The sequence below is a fragment of the Zophobas morio genome, unplaced genomic scaffold (assembly GCF_036711695.1).
Source record: "Zophobas morio isolate AGI-343-1 ecotype UQ-CSIRO unplaced genomic scaffold, CSIRO_AGI_Zmor_V1 ptg000020l, whole genome shotgun sequence".
Lineage (NCBI taxonomy): Eukaryota > Metazoa > Arthropoda > Insecta > Coleoptera > Tenebrionidae > Zophobas > Zophobas morio.
In genome coordinates this window covers 1,247,941-1,268,688 of record NW_026972125.1, presented here as the reverse complement: position 1 = coordinate 1,268,688, position 20,748 = coordinate 1,247,941, and the positions used below count along the sequence as shown (strand labels likewise).

The following is a 20,748-nucleotide window of genomic DNA, read 5'->3' as shown; positions in this document are numbered from 1 at the left end:
TACGAACACATTTATCGCACGGTGTCATTTTCAGGAAACTCGAATATCAAAAAATTAAAAAAGCAAATCAAGAGCTTCTCTAGAATATTTTTGGTTCCAAATTCTTATTCAGGAGGTTCGGTTCAGCGAAAGATGTAATTTTCAGACTAATCACCGTACGTTTAACCGAAATTCGAAAATTTTGACTCAAAAGAGCTTTGGAAAAATTAATCAAAAATTAAACAAGTTTGAATCTTCCTGAAATTAAGTTTCTAGACTAATTTTGCCCAGCTTTTTTTAACCAAAACTCATAAAACCGGTTTTTACCATTCCATTTCTTAAAGTTTTTTAATCACATTTGGTGTATCGTTAATTTCTTTTTAAGTAGTCAAAAAACATCCCCGCAGGCAAACAAAAAATTGTTTACAAAAATCTTTATTGAAAACAAATTAAATTCACCAGTCTATTTTGTCTAGGAAACAAAGAAAAATGAGCATCTAGTTTACATCATATTTGTATATAACCAATAAAATCTCCTAAGTAATCTAAAACTAATCAATCGCCAGTTTCTTGAAAGTTCCTTCCACCCCAAAAGTACTCTGCGTAATATTCGGCTGTCCAATTCTCTTCGACTCATCGACCACCTGGGAATCGTGCCATCTAAAAAAATCCAGGTTGTCGAAAACCTCCTTCAACGTCTCTTCTGAAAGCGAAAATAATAAAATGACATCATCCCACCTTTTGAAAATACCTTGCATCATCTGACGAGACGGAAGTTCTCCTCCATAATCCTCAGGCAGACACTCCTTCGGGACGTATTTATACAAAGTGTCCAAAGTCGAGTGAACCTGTATCTAAAACAATTCCTCAAAAAAATTACCCATGATTTGAAAAAACTTAAAAATGGTTTACCATCTCAAATAATTTGCTACTCATTAGTGGCTTGAGAATCGCCATTATTTTGTCCATGAATGACGGGGTGTTGACCATGTGGATGCTCTTTAGTCTAATGGGAATGCCTTCCTGGTAAATATAACGTATAAACACAGGAAAAATAAATCGACTCCTGTACCTGGAGATGGTCTATCATAAATTTCTGTGTAGACAAATTCACTCTGGCTAGATGCCCCAAAGTACCCCCTTGAAAGTCAATTATTCCTACTAGCCCATCTGAGAATCCTTGTTGGAAAATGTGCAAAGAATAGAGCAAATTTAGCAGCAGCACTTCATTGTTGAAGATGTAACGATCCGGTCTGTGGTCGACCAGTCCGGAAATCATGACGACATATCCCTGAGGCGTTTTCCTTGGAAGAATTTTCTTAAAACTGGAATTTCAACCAGTTGTCTTATTGCTTTATAAACTTGACATTTAAACTCACCCAACGGAAAAAGCCTTCCTTATTGTGTCTTCAGTGGGTAGGTTAAACAGCTCCCGACGAAGAGTCCGTCTAGTGAAATAGCAATCAATGGTCTTTTTGGTAGCCTGGATGCTGTAGTAGCAACTATGGAGAAAGATGATCACTTGCGACTCTGAAACAATATATTTTGACGGGTTGGCATAATATTAAATAAAATTAGAAGTCTGAGCTTTTGTATATTTTCTAATTAAAAAAAAAACGAAAATTGAAAAATCGAAGAATAATACATTTGAAAAACCGAAAAATCTAATCGAAAAATCAAAACATCAAAACATTGGGAAATCTAAAATTTAAAAATTGGAAAAATTGGAAAAAATTGACGAATTGAAAATTAAAATCGAAAAATTAAAAGAAAAACGGAAAATTAGAATGTCGAGAAATTGAAAAATCGGAAAATGTAAAACTTAAAAAATCGGAAAAATGAAAAGAAAAATCGTCAAGTCAAAAAATTCAAAATCCGAAAACAAAACAATTTAAAAATTAAAAACCTGTAAAAGCGAAAAATCGAAGAATAATTGCAAAACCTGAAGAATAGAGAAATTGAGAAGTGAAAAAATCGAGATATAGAAAAATGGAAGAATTGGAAAATCGAGAAATCGAAAAATCGTTAACTTGAAAAATCGAAAAACCAAAAATTTTAAAATTTAAAAAATTAAAAATCTGAGAAGTCGAAAAATTGAAAATTCGAAAAATCATCGAGTTGAAAAATCGAAAAACCGAAAATTTTAAAACCTAAAGAATTAAAAACCAGAGAAATTGAAAAATTGAAAGTTTGAAGAATTAAAAAAGTGAAAGATCGAGAAATCGAAATGTCGAAAAATCGAAAAACGGATAAAACGATTAATTAAGAAATCTAATGAAAATTTACAAATGCTAAAAATTGAAAAATTGAAAAATCGAAAAACCTTCCAGATGAAAAAACGAAAATTTTAAATCTTTAAAAATTAAAAACCTGAGAAATCGAAAAATTGAAAATTTGAAGAATTAAAAAACTGAAAAATCGAGAAATCGAGAAATGAGAAAAATCAGAAAGTCTAACAATATAAAAGTCAAAAAATCGAAAAATCGAACTCGATTAATCAAGAAATCAAACGAAAATTTACAAATGCCAAAAATTGAAAAATTGAAAAATCGAAGAACCGAAAAATCGAGAAATCTAAAAATCGTCAAGTTGAAAATTCGAAAAATCATGGAGTTGGAAAATCGAAAATCCGAAAATTTTAAAACCTAAAGAATTAAAAACCAGAGAAATTGAAAAATTGAAAGTTTGAAGAATTAAAAAAGTGAAAGATCGAGAAATCGAAATGTCGAAAAATCGAAAAACGGATAAAACGATTAATTAAGAAATCTAATGAAAATTTACAAATGCTAAAAATTGAAAAATTGAAAAATCGAAAAACCTTCCAGATGAAAAAACGAAAATTTTAAATCTTTAAAAATTAAAAACCTGAGAAATCGAAAAATTGAAAATTTGAAGAATTAAAAAACTGAAAAATCGAGAAATCGAGAAATGAGAAAAATCAGAAAGTCTAACAATATAAAAGTCAAAAAATCGAAAAATCGAACTCGATTAATCAAGAAATCAAACGAAAATTTACAAATGCCAAAAATTGAAAAATTGAAAAATCGAAGAACCGAAAAATCGAGAAATCTAAAAATCGTCAAGTTGAAAATTCGAAAAATCATGGAGTTGGAAAATCGAAAATCCGAAAATTTTAAAACCTAAAGAATTAAAAACCAGAGAAATTGAAAAATTGAATGTTTGAAGAATTAAAAAATTGAAAGATCGAGAAATCGAAATGTCGAAAAATCAAAAAACGGATAAAACGATTAATTAAGAAATCAAATGAAAATTTACAAATGCTAAAAATTGAAAAATTGAAAAATCGAAAAACCTTCCAGATGAAAAAACGAAAATTTTAAAACTTTAAAAATTAAAAACCTGAGAAATCGAAAAATTGAAAATTTGAAGAATTAAAAAACTGAAAAATCGAGAAATCGAGAAATGAGAAAAATCAGAAAGTCTAAGAATATAAAAGTCAAAAAATCGAAAAATCGAAATCGATTATTCAAGAAATCAAACGAAAATTTACAAATGCCAAAAATTGAAAAATTGAAAAATCGAAGAACCGAAAAATCGAGAAATCTAAAAATCGTCAAGTTGAAAATTCGAAAATTCATCGAGTTGAAAAATCGAATAACCGAAAATTTTAAAACCTAAAGAATTAAAAACCAGAGAAATCGAAAAATTTAAAGTTTGAAGAATTAAAAAACTGAAAGATCGAGAAATCGAAATGTCGAAAAATCGAAAAACGGATAAAACGATTAATTAAGAAATCAAATGAAAATTTACAAATGCTAAAAATTGAAAAATTGAAAAATCGAAAAATTGTCCAGATGAAAAAACGAAAATTTTAAAACTTTAAAAATTAAAAACCTGAGAAATCGAAAAATTGAAAATTTGAAGAATTAAAAAACTGGAAAATCGAGAAATCGAGAAATGAGAAAAATCAGAAAGTCTAAAAATATGAAAGTCAAAAAATCGAAAAATCGAAATCGATTACTCAAGAAATCAAACAAAAATTTAAAAATGCCAAAAATTGAAAAATCGAAGAACCGAAAAATCGAGAAATCTAAAAATCGTCAAGTTGAAAATTCGAAAAATCATCGAGTTGAAAAATCGAAAAACCGAAAATTTCAAAAACCTAAAAATTAAAAACCAGAGAAACTGAAAAATTGAAAGTTTGAAGAATTAAAAAACTGAAAAATCGAAAAATCGAAATGTCGAAAAATCGAAAAACGGATAAAACGTAATTAATCGAAATCAAATGAAAATTTACAAATGCTAAAAATTGAAAAATTGAAAAATCGAAAAATCGTCCAGATGAAAAAACGAAAATTTTAAAACTTTAAAAATTAAAAATCTGAGAAATCGAAAAATTGAAAGTTTGAAGAATTAAAAAACTGAAAGAACGAGAAATCGAAATGTCGAAAAATCGAAAAACGGATAAAGTGATTAATTAAAAAATCAATTGAAAATTTACAAATGCTAAAAATTGAAAAATTGAAAAATCGAAAAATCTTCCAGATGAAAAAACGAAAATTTTAAAACTTTAAAAATTAAAAATCTGAGAAATCGAAAAATTGAAAATTTGAAGAATTAAAAATCTGAAAAATCGAGAAATCGAGAAATGAGAAAAATCAGAAAGACTAAAAATATGAAACCGAGTAGACAAAAAATCGAGAAATTGAAAAATTGAAAGATAGAAAAACTGAAAAATCGAATAATTTATAACTTAAAAAATCGAAAAATTGAACAATTGAAAAAGGAGAAAATTGAAAAACCGAAGCGCAATTTGGAAACATTGAACAAGTAAAATATTGAAAGACACCAAAACCGAAATGTCGAACAAATGATAAATCGAAAAATTAAAAAATCGAGAAAAAGAAAAATCTAAAAATTAAAAACCGAAAAATAAAATATCGGAAAATTGAAATTTGAAGAACTCGTAAGAAGTTAAAATGAAAAGAATCGAAATATTGAAATTGGAAAAGCTAGACTCGAAAAGTCGAAAAATCGTCAAATCGAAAATTTAAAAAAATTCGAAATTCGAAAACTTGTAAAGTCGAAAACTTGGATAATAATGGGGAAAACTGGAAAATAAAAAAATCGAGAAGTCGGAAAATCGAGAAATCGAAAAGTTGAAAAATCTAACAATCGATTAATCGAAAAATCCAAAAATTCAAAATTTAGAAATGTCAAAAAATGAAAAATTGAAAAATCGACAAATCAAAAAATTGTAAAGTTAAAAAACAAACAAAAATTTTTAAAATTGAAAAAACCGAAAAATTGAAAATCTGGAGGATTAAAACAGAAAAATCCAGAAATCGAGAAGTCGAAAAATCAAGAAATGGGAAAAATCAAAAAACGTAAAAGTCGGAAAATCGAGAAAATGAAAAATCTAAGCCGGAAATTGAAAATTTAAAGAATTAAAAAGTTGAAAATTCGAAAAATCATCGAGTTGAAAAATCGAAAAACCGAAAATTTTAAAACCCAAAAAATTAATAAACAGAGAAACCGAAAAATTGAAAGTTTGAAAAATTAAAAAACTGAAAGATCGAGAAATCGAAATGTCGAAAAATCGAAAAACGGATAAAACGATTAATTAAGAAATCAAATGAAAATTTACAAATGCTAAAAATTGAAAAATTGAAAAATCGAAAAATCGTCCAGATGAAAATTCGAAAAATCATCGAGTTGAAAAATCGAAAAATTTAAAACCTAAAGAATTAAAAAACAGAGAATCCGAAAAATTAAAAGTTTGAAGAATTAAAAAACTGAAAGATCGAGAAATCGAAATGTCGAAAAATCGAAAAACGGATAAAGAGATTAATTAAGAAATTAAATTAACACTTACAAATGCTAAAAATTGAAAAATTGAAAAATCAAAAAATCTTCCAAATGAAAAAACGAAAATTTTAAAACTTTAAAAATTAAAAACCTGAGAAATCGAAAAATTGAAATTTTGAAAAATTAAAAAATCAAAAAATCTAAATATCCAAAAGCCGAAAAATCGAAAAAGGGATTAAGAATCGAATATTTAAAATTTAGAAACGCCAAAAATTTTAAAATAGAAAAATCGAGAAATCTAAAAATTTAAAATAAAAAAAAACCGTAAAATAAAATATCAGAAAATTGAAAAATCGAAAAATCGAAAAATCGAAAAGTTGAAACAAGAAACTGAAAAATTGGAGATTCGAAATATTGAGAAATCCCAAAACTGAAAAACTGAAAAACTGGAAATGTTACGAATCGAAAAGTCGGAAAATCGTCAAGTCGAAAAAATCGAAAAACCGAAAATTTAAAAGGCTGAAAAATCAAAACCCTGCAAAATCGAAAATTTTAAGAATAATTGAAAAAACAGAAAAACAAAGAAACCGAGAAGACGAAAATTCGAAAAATTGAAAAATTGAAAAATAGAAAAACTGAAAAATCGAAAAATTTATAACTTAAAAAATCGAAAAATTAAACAATTGAAAAAGGAGAAAATTGAAAAACCGAAACGCAATTTGGAAACATTGAACAATTAAAATATTGAAAGATACCAAAACCGAAATATCGAACAAATGATAAATCGAAAAATTCAAAAATCGAGAAAAAGAAAAATCTAAAAATTAAAAAACCGAAAAATAAAATATCGAAAAAAGAAAATTGAAGAACTCTTAAAAAGTTAAAATGAAAAGAATTGAAATATTGAAATTGGAAAAGTTAGACTCGAAAAGTCGAAAAATCGTCAAATCGAAAATTTAAAAAAATTCGAAATTAAAAAACTTGTAAAGTCGAAAACTTGAAGAATAATGGGGAAAACTGAAAAATAAAAAAATCGAGAAGTCGGAAAATCAAGAAATCGAAAAGTTGAAAAATCTAAAAATCGATTAATCGAAAAATCCAAAAATTTAAAATTTAGAAAAGTCAAAAAAGGAAAAATTGAAAAATCGACAAATCAAAAAATTGTAAAGTTAAAAAAAAACAAAAATTTTTAAAATTGAAAAACCAAAATCTTAAAAACCGAAAAATTGAAAATCTGGAGGATTAAAACAGAAAAATCGAGAAATGGGAAAAATCAAAAAACGCAAAAGTCGGAAAATCGAGAAGATGAAAAATCTAAAGCCGTAAATTGAAAATTTAAAGAATTAAAAAGTTGAAATTTCGAAAAATCATCGTGTTGAAAAATCGAAAAGCCGAAAATTTTAAAACCTAAACAATTAAAAATCAAAGAAATCGAAAAATTGAAAGTTTGAAGAATTAAAAAACTGAAAAATCGAGAAATCGAAATGTCTAAAAATCGAAAAACGGATAAAACGATTAATTAAGAAATCAAATGAAAATTTACAAATGCTAAAAATTGAAAAATTGAAAAATCGAAAAATCGTCCAGATGATAAAACGAAAATTTTAAAACTTTAAAAATTAAAAACCTGAGAAATCGAAAAATTGAAAATTTGAAAAATTAAAAAAGTGAAAAATCGACAAAGGGAAAAATCAAAAAATCTAAATATCCAAAAGCCGAAAAATCGAAAAAGCGATTAAGAATCGAGTATTGAAAATTTAGAAACGCCAAAAATTTTAAAATAGAAAAATTGGGAAATTTAAAAATTAAAAATTTAAAAAAACCTTCAAATAAAATATCAGAAAATTGAAAAATCGAAAAGTTGAAACAAGAAATTGAAAAATTGGAGATTCGAAATATTGAGAAATCCCAAAACTGAAAAACTGAAAAACTGGAAATGTTACGAATCGAAAAGTCGGAAAATCGTCAAGTCGAAAAAATCGAAAAACCGAAAATTTAAAAGGCTGAAAAATCAAAACCCTGCAAAATCGAAAATTTTAAGAATAATTGAAAAAACAGAAAAACAAAGAAACCGAGAAGACGAAAAATTGAGAAATTGAAAAATTGAAAAATAGAAAAATTAAAAAATCGAAAAATTGGACAATTGAAAAAGGAGAAAATTGAAAAACCGGAACGCAATTTGGACAAATTGAACAATTAAAATATTGAAAGACACCAAAACCGAAATATCGAACAAATGATAAATCGAAAAATTCAAAAATCGAGAAAAAGAAAAATCTAAAAATTAAAAAACCAAAAAACAAAATATCGGAAAAAAGAAAATTGAAGAACTCTTAAAAAGTTAAAATGTAAAGAATCGAAATATTGAAATTGGAAAAGCTAGACTCGAAAAGTCGAAAAATCGTCAAATCGAAAATTTAAAAAAATTCGAAATTCGAAAACTTGTAAAGTCGAAAACTTGAAGAATAATGTGGAAAACTGAAAAATAAAAAAATCGAGAAGTCGGAAAATCGAGAAATCGAAAAGTTGAAAAATCTAAAAATCGATTAATCGAAAAATCCAAAAATTTAAAATTTAGAAAAGTCAAAAAATGAAAAATTGAAAAATCGACAAATCAAAAAATTGTAAAGTTAAAAAAAACAAAAATTTTTAAAATTGAAAAAACCAAAACCTTAAAAACCGAAAAATTGAAAATCTGGAGGATTAAAACAAAAAAATCCAGAAATCGAGAAGTCGAAAAATCAAGAAATGGGAAAAATCAAAAAACGTAAAAGTCGGAAAATCGAGAAAATGAAAAATCTAAGCCGTAAATTGAAAATTTAAAGAATTAAAAAGTTGAAAATTCGAAAAATCATCGAGATGAAAAATCGAAAAACCGAAAATTTTAAAATCTAAATAATTAAAAACCAGAGAAATCGAAAAATTGAAAGTTTGAAGAATTAAAAAACTGAAAGATCGAGAAATCGAAATGTCGAAAAATCGAAAAACGGATAAAACGATTAATTAAAAATTCAAATGAAAATTTACAAATGCTAAAAATTGAAAAATTGAAAAATCGAAAACTCGTCCAGACGAAAAAACGAAAATTTTAAAACTTTAAAAATTAAAAACCTGAGAAATCGAAAAATTGAAAATTTGAAAAATTAAAAAACTGAAAAATCGACAAAGGGAAAAATCAAAAAATCTAAATATCCAAAACCGAAAAATCGAAAAAGCGATTAAGAATCGAGTATTGAAAATTTAGAAACGCCAAAAATTTTAAAATAGAAAAATCGGGAAATTTAAAAATTTTAAATTTAAAAAAACCTTAAAATAAAATATCAGAAAATTGAAAAATCGAAAAGTTGAAACAAGAAATTGAAAAATTGGAGATTCGAAATATTGAGAAATCCCAAAACTGAAAAACTGAAAAACTGGAAATGTTAGGAATCGAAAAGTCGGAAAATCGTCAAGTCGAAAAAATCGAAAAACCGAAAATTTAAAAGGCTGAAAAATCAAAACCCTGCAAAATCGAAAATTTTAAGAATAATTGAAAAAACAGAAAAACAAAGAAACCGAGAAGACGAAAAATTGAGAAATTGAAAAATTGAAAAATAGAAAAATTAAAAAATCGAAAAATTGGACAATTGAAAAAGGAGAAAATTGAAAAACCGGAACGCAATTTGGACAAATTGAACAATTAAAATATTGAAAGACACCAAAACCGAAATATCGAACAAATGATAAATCGAAAAATTCAAAAATCGAGAAAAAGAAAAATCTAAAAATTAAAAAACCGAAAAATAAAATATCGGAAAAAAGAAAATTGAAGAACTCTTAAAAAGTTAAAATGTAAAGAATCGAAATATTGAAATTGGAAAAGCTAGACTCGAAAAGTCGAAAAATCGTCAAATCGAAAATTTAAAAAAATTCGAAATTCAAAAACTTGTCAAGTCGAAAACTTGAAGAATAATGGGGAAAACTGAAAAATCTAAAAATCGATTAATCGAAAAATCCAAAAATTTAAAATTTAGAAAAGTCAAAAAATGAAAAATTGAAAAATCGACAAATCAAAAAATTTAAAAGTTAAAAAAAAACAAAAATTTTTAAAATTGAAAAAACCAAAATCTTAAAAACCGAAAAATTGAAAATCTGGAGGATTAAAACAGAAAAATCCAGAAATCGAGAAGTCGAAAAATCAAGAAATGGGAAAAATCAAAAAACGTAAAAGTCGGAAAATCGAGAAGATGAAAAATCTAAAGCCGTAAATTGAAAATTTAAAGAATTAAAAAGCTGAAAACTCGAGAAATCGAGAAATGGGAAAAATAAAAAATTCGAAAAGTCGAAGTGTCGAAAAATCGAGAAGTTGAAAAATCTCAAATTTAAAAAACCGCAAAATAAAATATCAGAAAATAGAAAAATCGAGGAAAACATCGCAAAATCAATTGAGAAATCAAAAAATCGACATTTTGGTTGCCAGAAATTGTAAAATAAATAAACCGAGTAATTGAAAAATCGGGAAATCGAAAAATCAAGAGGAAAAATAAAATAATCGAAAAATCAAATACCTGAAAAATCGAAAAATTTAGAAACGCCAATAATTGAAAAATAGAAATTCGAAACATCAAAATATCGAAAAATGTAAAGAAAATTGAAGAATTAAAATATTAAAAGATCCCAAAACCGAAAAATCGAGTACTCGAAAAATGGCACTAACATAGTTCATAAATCCGCACGTGTTTTAGTTTTTTTTCCGCATAGAAGAAATATGCGTGACGCACATTAATTAATTTAACCTTGTAGCACATACTGTAAATGTTTACAAAAAACAGAAAACACTTTGTTTACTGACCTTCCAAATTTGGTAGATGGGGCTGCTTCTTGAGCCACTCTTGCAGGATTTTCACATCTTCAGGCTTGATTTTCGGGTCTCTTAGGTACAATTTTTCTGCTTCGATACATGTCAAGTGCATCTTGTACCCCAGCAAGTCGCCGACTGATTACCAGCATGGTTAGGTGGACCTTGACAAAGAAATAAATGGTCTCGCAAATTACCTCTACAACCTTGTACACTGCGTAAACTCGTTCGAACTAATTTAAAGCCTAATAAGATAAAATTTGTGTTTATTTTTAATTGTCATTACGTAAACAGAATTATTTTATCGATAATATGGAGGTTTCATGGGTTTATATATTTTTTTTTTGGGAAAAACAGACGTGGTTGCCATGTGTTCGTCCGATTGACGTCAATTGTTGTTAAAACTGGGATTTCCGTTCACCACCAGAATTATAAACAATTAATCAATTTCGAGCTTCTTGAACGTTCCGTCCACGCCTAAAGTTGAATCCAAAACAGTAGATTTTTCCATTCTTTTTAATTCGTCCACTGCTTGCGAATCGTGCCATTGGAAAAACTGTGCGTTGTCGAAAAGGTCCTTTTTCAACTCTTCTACAAAATTCAGTAATTTAAGACACAAGTGAATGAAGTTTTGCAATTATACCCCAGAAGACCTGACATGAGGGTAGTTCTCCACCGTAATCGGAAGGCAAGCACTCTTTTGGTATGTATTTGTACAACGAATCAAAAGACGAGTGGATATGGATCTACAAAATAATTAATGTACCAGAACTCTTGTTTTGATTTATAAGGGTGGTGGTTTGTTTTAAGTCATAAAAGTTTAATTAGGTAAATGTCAACTGAGCATACAGTATTTCATTGTGGGGAGAATAATGCGGCAAAATAATTCTAATTCATAACTACATAGTAAATTTTGTGAAAAATGTCCAAGGTGAAACAACTTTAATAAATTTATGGAAAAAAGATTACCTTAAACTTATTTGAGCTGACGGAAATGTTTTAATAATAATAATAAAAATATTTATTCCAAACTGTTTCTACCTGAAGAAGATCTGTGTACCGAAACACGTGTTGTACTATCACACAATAAAGTATTTTAAACTCAAAAATAGAAAAATCTGAAAAATCGAAAATTTTAAATAGAAAAATCGCAATTCAAAATGTCGAAAAGTCGAAATATCAAACAATCGAAAAATTGAAAAATCCAAAAAGTGAAAATTTCCCTAAGTTGAAACCTTGAAAAACTGAGAAATTGAAAAATCGAAAAATGGAAAAATACAAAAATCTAAAATTTAAAAATCAAAAAATCGAAAAGTTGAGAAACGGAAAAATCCAAAAGCCAAGGAATCGAGAAATTAAAAATCCAAGAATCGAAAAATCGGAAAGCCGAAAAACCGAGATATCGAAATATCCCAACATCAACAGATCGAGAAATCGGGAAATCAAAAAGTTGAGAAGGCGAAAAATCGAAAAATTGAGAAATCGAAATTGGCCAAAAATCGAAAGTTAAAAATTGAAAAATTTAAAATTAAAAGAAATGAAACATGGAAAAACTGTAAAATCGAAAAATGGAGAAATTGAACAATCAAAAAATCAAAACATCGATATCTATCTAAATCGACAAATTGAAAAATGAAAAATTTTAAAAATTCGAGAAATCGAAAAACCTTAAATTTTAGAAATTGAAAGATATAGAAAAATTGAAAAGTCAAAAATCCAACTTTCCCAAAATTCAAATATTGAGAAATTGAAAAATCCAGAAATCGAAGTCGAAAAACGAAAATGTAAGGAAACGAAAACCTCAAAATTCTAAAAATTGAAAAAGTGAAGAATTGAAAAACGGATAAATCGAAACATTGAAAAGTCGAGAAATCGATAATTGGGAAAATCAAAAAATTATTTAATCCAGAAATAGAAAATTGGGAACAATTTAAAAATCAAAAAATCGAAAAATCGGAAGATCAAAAAATTGAAAAATTGGAAAATCGAAAAATGGAGAAATTGAACAATCAAAAAATCAAAGCATCGATATCTAACTAAATCGACAAATTGAAAAATCAAAAATTTTAAAAATTCGAGGAATCGAAAAACCTTAAATTTTAGAAATTGAAAAATATAGAAAAATTGTAAAGTCAAAAAATCTAACTTTTAAAAATCAAATCGAGACCTCGGTATATCCCAAAATTCAAATATCTAAAAATTGAAAAATCCAGAAAACGAAGTCGAAAAACAAAAATCTAAGGAAACGAAAACCTGAAAATTTGAAACATTGAGAAAGTGAAGAATTGAAAAGCGGATAAATCGAAACATTGACAAGTCAAGAAATCGAGAAATGGGAAAATCAAAAAATTGTTTAATCCAGAAATTGAAAATTCGAAAATTTGAAAATTTAGGAACGTAAAAAATAGAACAATTGAACAATTTAAAAATCAAAAAATCGAAAGATCGGAGCATCAAAAAATTGAAAAATTGGAAAATCGAAAAGTCGAAAAACCAAGAAATCGAAATATCGCAACCTCAACAGATCGAGAAATCAAAAAGTAGAGAAGTTGATAAATAAAAAAATTGAGAAATCGAAAAAAAAAAAACCGAAAAGGTAAAAATTGAAAAATTTAAAATTAAAAGAAATCCAAACATGGAAAAACTGGAAAATCGAAAAATGGAGAAATTGAACAATCAAAAAATCAAAACATCGATGTCTATCTAAATCGACAAATTTAAAAATTAAAAATTTGAAAAACTCGAAAAATCGAAAAACCTTAAATTTTAGAAATTGAAAATGTAAAAAATCGAGAAGTCGGAATATCCCAAAATTCAAATATCGAAAAATTGAAAAATCCCGAAATCGAAGTCGAAAAACAAAAATTTAAGGAAACGAAATATTGAAAAAGTGAAGAATTAAAAAACGGATGGATCGAAACACTGAAAAGTCGAGAAATCGAGACATGGCGAAATCAAAAAATTGTTAAATTCAGAAATTGAAAATTGGGAACAATTTAAAAATCAAAAAATCGAAAGATCGGAAGATCAAAAAATTGAAAAATTGGAAAATCGGAAAATCGAAAAACAGAAATCGAAATATCGCAACCTCAACAGATCGAGAAATCGCGAAATCAAAAAATCGAGAAATCGATAAATCAAAAAATTGAGAAATCGAAATTAACCAAAAATCGAAAAGTTAAAAATTGGAAAATTTTAAATTAAAAGAAATTGAAACACCAAAAAATTGGAAAATGGAATTAAATCGACAAACTGCAAAACTGAAAAATTAATACATAATTTTAAAAAATGGAAAAATTGAAAGATAGTAATACCGAGAAAAAGAAAAACTTCAGATTTTAAAAATAAAAAAATATTCGAAAATCGAGAAATCGAAACAACCAAAAAACAGAAAAAACAAAAAATCTAAATTTCAAAAAACGAAAAATTGAAACATCGAAAATGTGAAAAATCGAGAATTCGAAAAATCCCAGAACTCAAATATCGAAAAATTGAAAAATCCAGGAATCGAAGTCGAAAAACGAAATGTCGAAAAGTCGAAATATCAAGCAATCGAAACATCAAAATAAAAAAAAAATCAAGGAACCGAGGTGTTAACAAATCGTAAAATGGAAAAGTTGAAAAGTCGAAAAAGGTAACATTTAAACAGATAGAAAAATTGAAAAATCAGAAAAATTAAAAATCACCAATTTAAAAATTTGAAAAGCTGAGAAATACAAATAAATTTAAAATTTAAAATAAAAAAATCGAAAAGTCGAGAATTGGAAAAATCCAAAAACCGAAGAATCAAAAAATCGGAAATTTGAATAAATCGAAGTCGAAAAACGAAAATTTAAGGAAACGGAAACCTGAAAATTCAAAAAATTGAAAAAGTGAAGAACTGAAAAACTGAAAAATCGAAACACTGAAAAGTCGAGAAATCGAGAAATGGGAAGATCAAAAAATTTTATAATCGAGAAACTGAGAATTCGGAAATTTGAAAATTTTTAAACGTCAGAAACAGAAAAGTTGAAAAATCGAAAAATCAACAAATCGAAAAACCAAAAATTTTAAAAATTAAAAAATATCGAAAAATTGAAAAATCGTGACATAGAAACAACACAAAAGACCGAAAAAATAAAAAATCTAAAAGGCGAAAAACCCCAGAACGCAAATATCGAAAAATTGAAAAAAGTCGAAAAATGAAAATTTAACAAATTGAAGAATTGAAAAACTGAAAAGTCCAACCATTGAAAAGTCGAGAAATCGAGAAATGGGAAAATCAACCAATCATTTCATCGAGAAACTGAGAATACGAAAAATTGAAAATTTGAGAAGGTCAAACTAATAGAAAAATCGAAATATCTAAAAATTGAAAGATTGAAAAAACGAAAAATTGAAGCATCGGAGATTAAGAAATCGAAAAATGAAAAAATCAAAAATCGAAAATATGAAGAATCAAAAAAGTGAAAAATCCAGAAATTGGAAAGTTCTAAAACTGAAATGATGAAAAATTGAGAAATCGAAAAATCAAGAAATCGAAATATCGCAACATCAACAGATCGAGAAATCGAAAATTCGAGAAGTCGAAAAATCAAAAACTAATCGTTCGAAATAGATCAAAAATCGGAAAGTTAAAAATTGAAAAATTTTAAATAAAAAGAAATTGAAACATCGAAAAATTGAAAAATCGAAAAATCGAAAAATTGGACAATCAAAAAATCAAAACATCGTTTCTAACTAAATCGACAAACTGAACCAAAAATTTTAAAAATTCGAAAAATTGAAAAATAGAAAGATCGAAAAAAATTTTAGAAATTAAAAAAATTGAAAAATTGAAAAATCGAGAAAACGCAACAACCAAAAACTGAAAAAATAAAAAATGTAAAATTTAAAAAGCGAAAAATTGAAAAATCGGAAATGTATGAAATCGAGAAGTTGAAAAATCCCAGAACTCAAATATCGAAAAATTGAAAAATTCAGGAACCGAAGTCGAAAAATCGAGAAATGGTAACATTAAAAAAAAAACGTTTAATCGAGAAATCGAGAAATTGAAAAATTGAAAAATCGAAAATTTAAAAAATCGAAAAACTGAAAAATGAAACACCTGAAAAGTGAAAAAATTAAAAAATTGAAAAATTGAAGAACTAAACTAAACTAACTAAAAAAGCGGAACATTGAAAAGTCGACAAAACGAGATGTGGGAAAATCAATAAATCGTTTAATCGAGAAATTTGAAAATTTAGAAATCGAAATATCAGAAATAAAAAAAATACACAATTTTGAATATTGAAAAATACCGAAAAAGTGAAAAATCGAAAAATCGAAACAAAATATCAAACAAATAAAAATCTAAAAGTTAAATATCAAAAAATTGCAAAAATACGGGAATTGAAGTTGAAAAACGAAAATTTCAGATATCGGAAACCTAAAAATTCGGAAAAATTGAAGAATTGAAAGAACTGGAAAATTAAAACATTGAAAAGTTGAGAAATTGAAAAATGGGTAAATTAAAAAATCGTTTCATCGAGAAATTGGGAATTCGAAAATTGAAAAATTTAGAAACATCAGAACTAGAAAAATTGAATAATTGAAAAATTGAAAAATTAAAAAATTCAAAAATCTAAAATTTAAAAATCGAAAAGTCGGAAGTGGCAAAATCGAAAGACGAAAAATCGAGAAATTTAAAATCCAAAATTTAAAACTTTGACGAACTGAATATTTGAAGAATCCGAAAATTGAAAAATCGAGAAATTGAAAAATTGGAATGATGAAAAATAGGGATATTGAAACAACGAAAAATTGGAAAATCAAAAAATCAAAACATCGAAATCTAGCTAAATCAACAAATTGAAATTTGGAAATAGAAAATTTAAAAAAAAACTAAAAATTGGAAAATATAAATATTGAGAAATTGAAAAAAAAAAGATTTTAGAAATTCAAATATATCGAATAATTGAAAAATCGAGAATTCGAAACATCAAAAAATCCAAAAAATACAAAATTTAAAATAAAAGAACCGAAAAATTAAAAAATCCAAAAATTGAAAAATCGAAAAGGCAAAAAATCGAGAAGTCTAAAAATCCCAAAAAATTGGAAAATCCAAATTGAAGAATTGGAGAATTGAAAAGTAGAGAAATCGAGAAATTCGAAAATCAAAAAATCGTTTAATCGAGAAACTGAGAAATCAAGAAATTGAAAATTTAGAAACGTCAAAAACTGAAAAATCAAAAATCAAAAATTTAGAAACGTCAAAAACTGAAAAATCAAAATTTGAAAAATCGAGAAATATGGAAGAATAGAAAAAGTGGAAAATCCCGAAACTGAAATATCGAGAAATCGAGAAATGGGAAAATGAAAAAATCGTTAATTTGGGAAATTGAAGAAGAGTCGAGAAATTGAAAAATCATAAAATTGAGAATTGGAAAAATGAAAAAATCGAAAAATCGAAAATTTGAAGAATCGAAAATTTGAAAAATCCCGACACTGAAATAGCGACAAAATGAGTAATCGCGAAATTGAAAAATTGAAAAATCAAAAAATTGAAGAATAGAAAAACTGAAAAATCGAGAAATCGAAAATTGGAAAAATGAGAAAATCGAAAAATTCTTTTTTTTGCCAAAAATCTCGATGTCTAAGATAAAAATTCCACACGGATTCACAAACCACAAGCTCAGAACTATGCTAATTTTCAGCATTTAAAAAACATTTATTCGACAAAATTGCTGGGGGCATGAACGTATAAATTTTTATTAACGATTTACCTTCCGATAACCTTACAACGTTTGCAAAATTTTAAAGCATTCGATTTTGCAATTTTAAAGTTAAATTTTAAAATAGTACACAATTTTGATTCTTGTTCAAAAAATCTGGATGCCTAAGGTAAAAACTCAACACGGATTCATAAACGGCAAATAGGAGTACGTTATTTATTAGAACTTGTTTTCATACCAAATATTAATGACAAATAGAAGACATACATACCATTTCGTATAATTCACGCTGAAGAAAAGGCTTCACCAACGCTAGAATTTTATCCATGAATGGTACTGCGTTGATCACGTGTATGCCTTTGACCCTGACCGGCAGTCCTTCCTAATACACACAAACAAATAGCCAGCAACGTGTACGAAAAATTATACATGTAATATGTATGTATATACACACCTGTAGATGATCCAGTGCACATTTCAAGACCGACAGATTCACTCTCGCTAGATGGCCCAGTGCGACTCCTTGAAAATCGAAAACCGAGACCAATCCTTCTGAGATCCCGTGTTTGTGAATAGACAACGCAATTATTAAATTTATCAACATAATTTCGTTGGTGAAGTTGAAATATTCCACTTTAACGTCCATGAGTCTTTTCAGGAGCACCCTGTACCCTTCGGGAGTTTTCCTCGGTAAGTATTGCTGCAGACTACGACGGATGTAATATTTTTCAAACAAATTGTAACACTACACGAATACCTGATGGGAAGGGCCTTATTTAATCGATCTGCCGATGGGTACCTAAATATTTCTGGATGCCGAGTTCGTCGGGTGAAGTAGCAATCGATTGTTCGTTTGGTTGCCTGGATGCTGTAGCAGCAGCTGTGTAGAAAGATGATGGCTTGCGATTCTAAAAAGAATTATGGGTGTTGACAAAACGTAGGTAAATGAAATTGATACTGATGAAGTATGGTCGAAACACAGCGTTACGTAACTTGTTTCCAACAATTACGTCTTAATTTACTTGCCTTCAATCTTAGGTAGATGCGGTTGCTTCCTCAACCACTCTTGCAGGGTTTTCACATCTTCCCGTTTTATGTTGGGGTCTTTTTGGTAAAGTTGTTCTGGGTCGATGGAAATAAGTCGCATTTTAACAGCATCAAGGTTTGTCCACTACAAAATTCGCCGTTCCTAAGCACTTTGATAGAAAAATTTACAACATTTGTGAGAACCTTGACAACTACATTGACAGAAAATCAAAAACTGGTTTTAATGATTCAGAATTGCTTATTTAATGCAAATTCGTGGTCTTAGAAAAAATGCAACCTCTAACTCGGATAGAGAAATTGCGATTATGTTTTCCATGAATCGTGACGTTCACGTTTTTGAAAAATTATAAGAAAAATGTCAGATTTTCAATTTTTTGATTTGCAATTTTTTGAGTTTTCAGTTTAAATTTTTTAAATTTTAGATTTTGCTCTTTTGAATCTTTTCATTTTTCAATATTTCGTTGCTTCACCTTTCTTTCTATTATTATTTTTTTATTTCTCAATTTTTCGATATTTTATTTTTTCGTTTTTCAGTTGTTAGATTTCCAATTTTTTGAGTTTTTATTTTGGGTGTTTGCATTTTTCGAAAAAACATATCGAAAATACAAGAGCAACATTAAAAATGCCTGCTTTACAATTTTTCAAAATCTCGTTTTGAAAAAACTTGGTCTTTTTGTCCAAAATTTTAAACTGCAAAAACGAAAACTTGATTAATTAAAAGCTACAATTTGAAAAGACTAAACATTGAAAATTGAAGACATGAAAAGTGTCCAACTTGCTTTAGTAACTAAAAAAGATAACTTAAATACAATTACGTTGAAGCCTAGTTGAAATTAAAATTGATTTAAAAGTCAAAATTTTTGCAAAAACATTTTTTTTTCTAAATTCCATCGTCAAAATCCCTCAAAAATAAAACTAGAACAATTTTCGATCTTACAGAAAGTGGTGAAATTTAAATCACATAAATGAAGAATTCACCATTTTTGGAAAATGGAAACGTCAAAATTATAACGAAAATTCCAGACTTTTCAAGTGTCAAACTTGCTTTAAGTAGCTAAAAAAGATATTTTAATTACAATTATGTTCAACTCCGGCTGAAATCGAAATTAAATCAACAGTCAAAATTTTTGCAAAAACAGTTTATTTTTGAAATTCCGAAAGTAAGAATTCTTCAAAAATAAAATTGTTACCATTTTCAAGTTTAAGAAAATGCTGATCTTGTCAGATGGCCAAATTTAAATTATATATAACTGAAGAACTTCTCATTTTTGAAAAATGAACACGTCAAAGTTATAACAAAATTCAGATATTTCAAGAGTTCAACTTGCTTTAGTAACTAAAAACGATAACTTAAATACAATTACGTTGAAGTCTAGTTGAAGTTAAAATTGATTTAAAAGTCAAACTTTTTGCAAAAACATTTCTTTTTTTAAATTCCACGGTCAAAATCCCTCAAAAATAACTAGATCAATTTTCGATCTTACAGAAAGTGGCGAAATTTAAATCACATATAAATAAAGAACTCACCATTTTTGGAAAATGGAAACGTCAAAATTATAACGAAAATTTCAGACTTTTTAAGTGTCAAACTTGCTTTAAATAACTAAAAAAAATATCTTAATTACAATAGTGTTGAAGTTCAGCTGAAGTCGAAATTAAATTAAAAGTCAAAATTTTGCAAAAACAGTTTATTTTGAAATTCCGATGGTAAAGATTTCTCGAAAATAAAATTGCAACGATTTTCAATTTCATAAAAAGTGCTAATCTTGTAACATGGCCAATTTGAATCACATATAACTCAAGAATTCACCATTTTTAAAAAATGGAAACATCAAAATTATAAGAAAATTCTCAGATATTTCCCGTGTCAAACCAAAAAAGATAGGTTAATTTTATTAGAATTGTGTTGAAGTCTAGCTGAAGTCAAAATTAAATTGAAAGTCAAAATTCTTGACGATTTTATTAAAGAAAAGTTTATGTAGCGTCCCCGAAAATGTGTATGTCAAATGAGTATGTCAATTAATTTGTCATTTCTCTTTTATTGTTTATTGTGTGCAGTATGTACATATAAGTGACTTATGCAAAAAACTTGTATGTTTATATGCATTAATAAAATTATTAAAGTTATTATTATTCTTTTCAAAAACGCAGTTTATTGAAATTTTGATAGTCAAAATGCCTCAAAAATAAAATTGTAACAATTTTTCTAATCTTGACAGATGACCAAATTTAAATTTGATATAACAGAAGAATTCACCATTTTTGAAAAATAGAAACGTCAAAATTATATCCAGTTAACAAAATTATAAAATCGTTTTCCATTTTTGAGTGTGCGTTTTATGGGGACCACTTGTGTAGTATGAATTTAATAGCCAAAAACGATATTTTAGTTACAATTATGTTAAAGTCCAGCTGAAGTCAAAA

The 20,748-nt window shown here is 26.9% G+C and overlaps 1 protein-coding gene across 1 annotated transcript; it reads right to left on the bottom strand.

Moving 5' to 3' along the window:
* Positions 1-398: 398 nt before the first annotated feature.
* On the bottom strand, positions 399-18,490 carry LOC135131283 (uncharacterized). The gene is made up of 12 exons (XM_064058953.1): positions 18,304-18,490; positions 18,035-18,185; positions 17,732-17,984; positions 17,549-17,659; positions 11,229-11,331; positions 11,027-11,176; positions 10,580-10,723; positions 1,359-1,509; positions 1,052-1,304; positions 892-1,002; positions 731-833; positions 399-682 (listed from the first exon to the last, which is right to left on the bottom strand). Exons 1-12 carry the CDS (start codon positions 18,422-18,424, stop codon positions 531-533), a joined length of 1,803 nt encoding a protein of 600 aa, XP_063915023.1. The 5' UTR covers positions 18,425-18,490; the 3' UTR covers positions 399-530.
* Between the last annotated feature and the right edge of the window lie 2,258 nt (positions 18,491-20,748).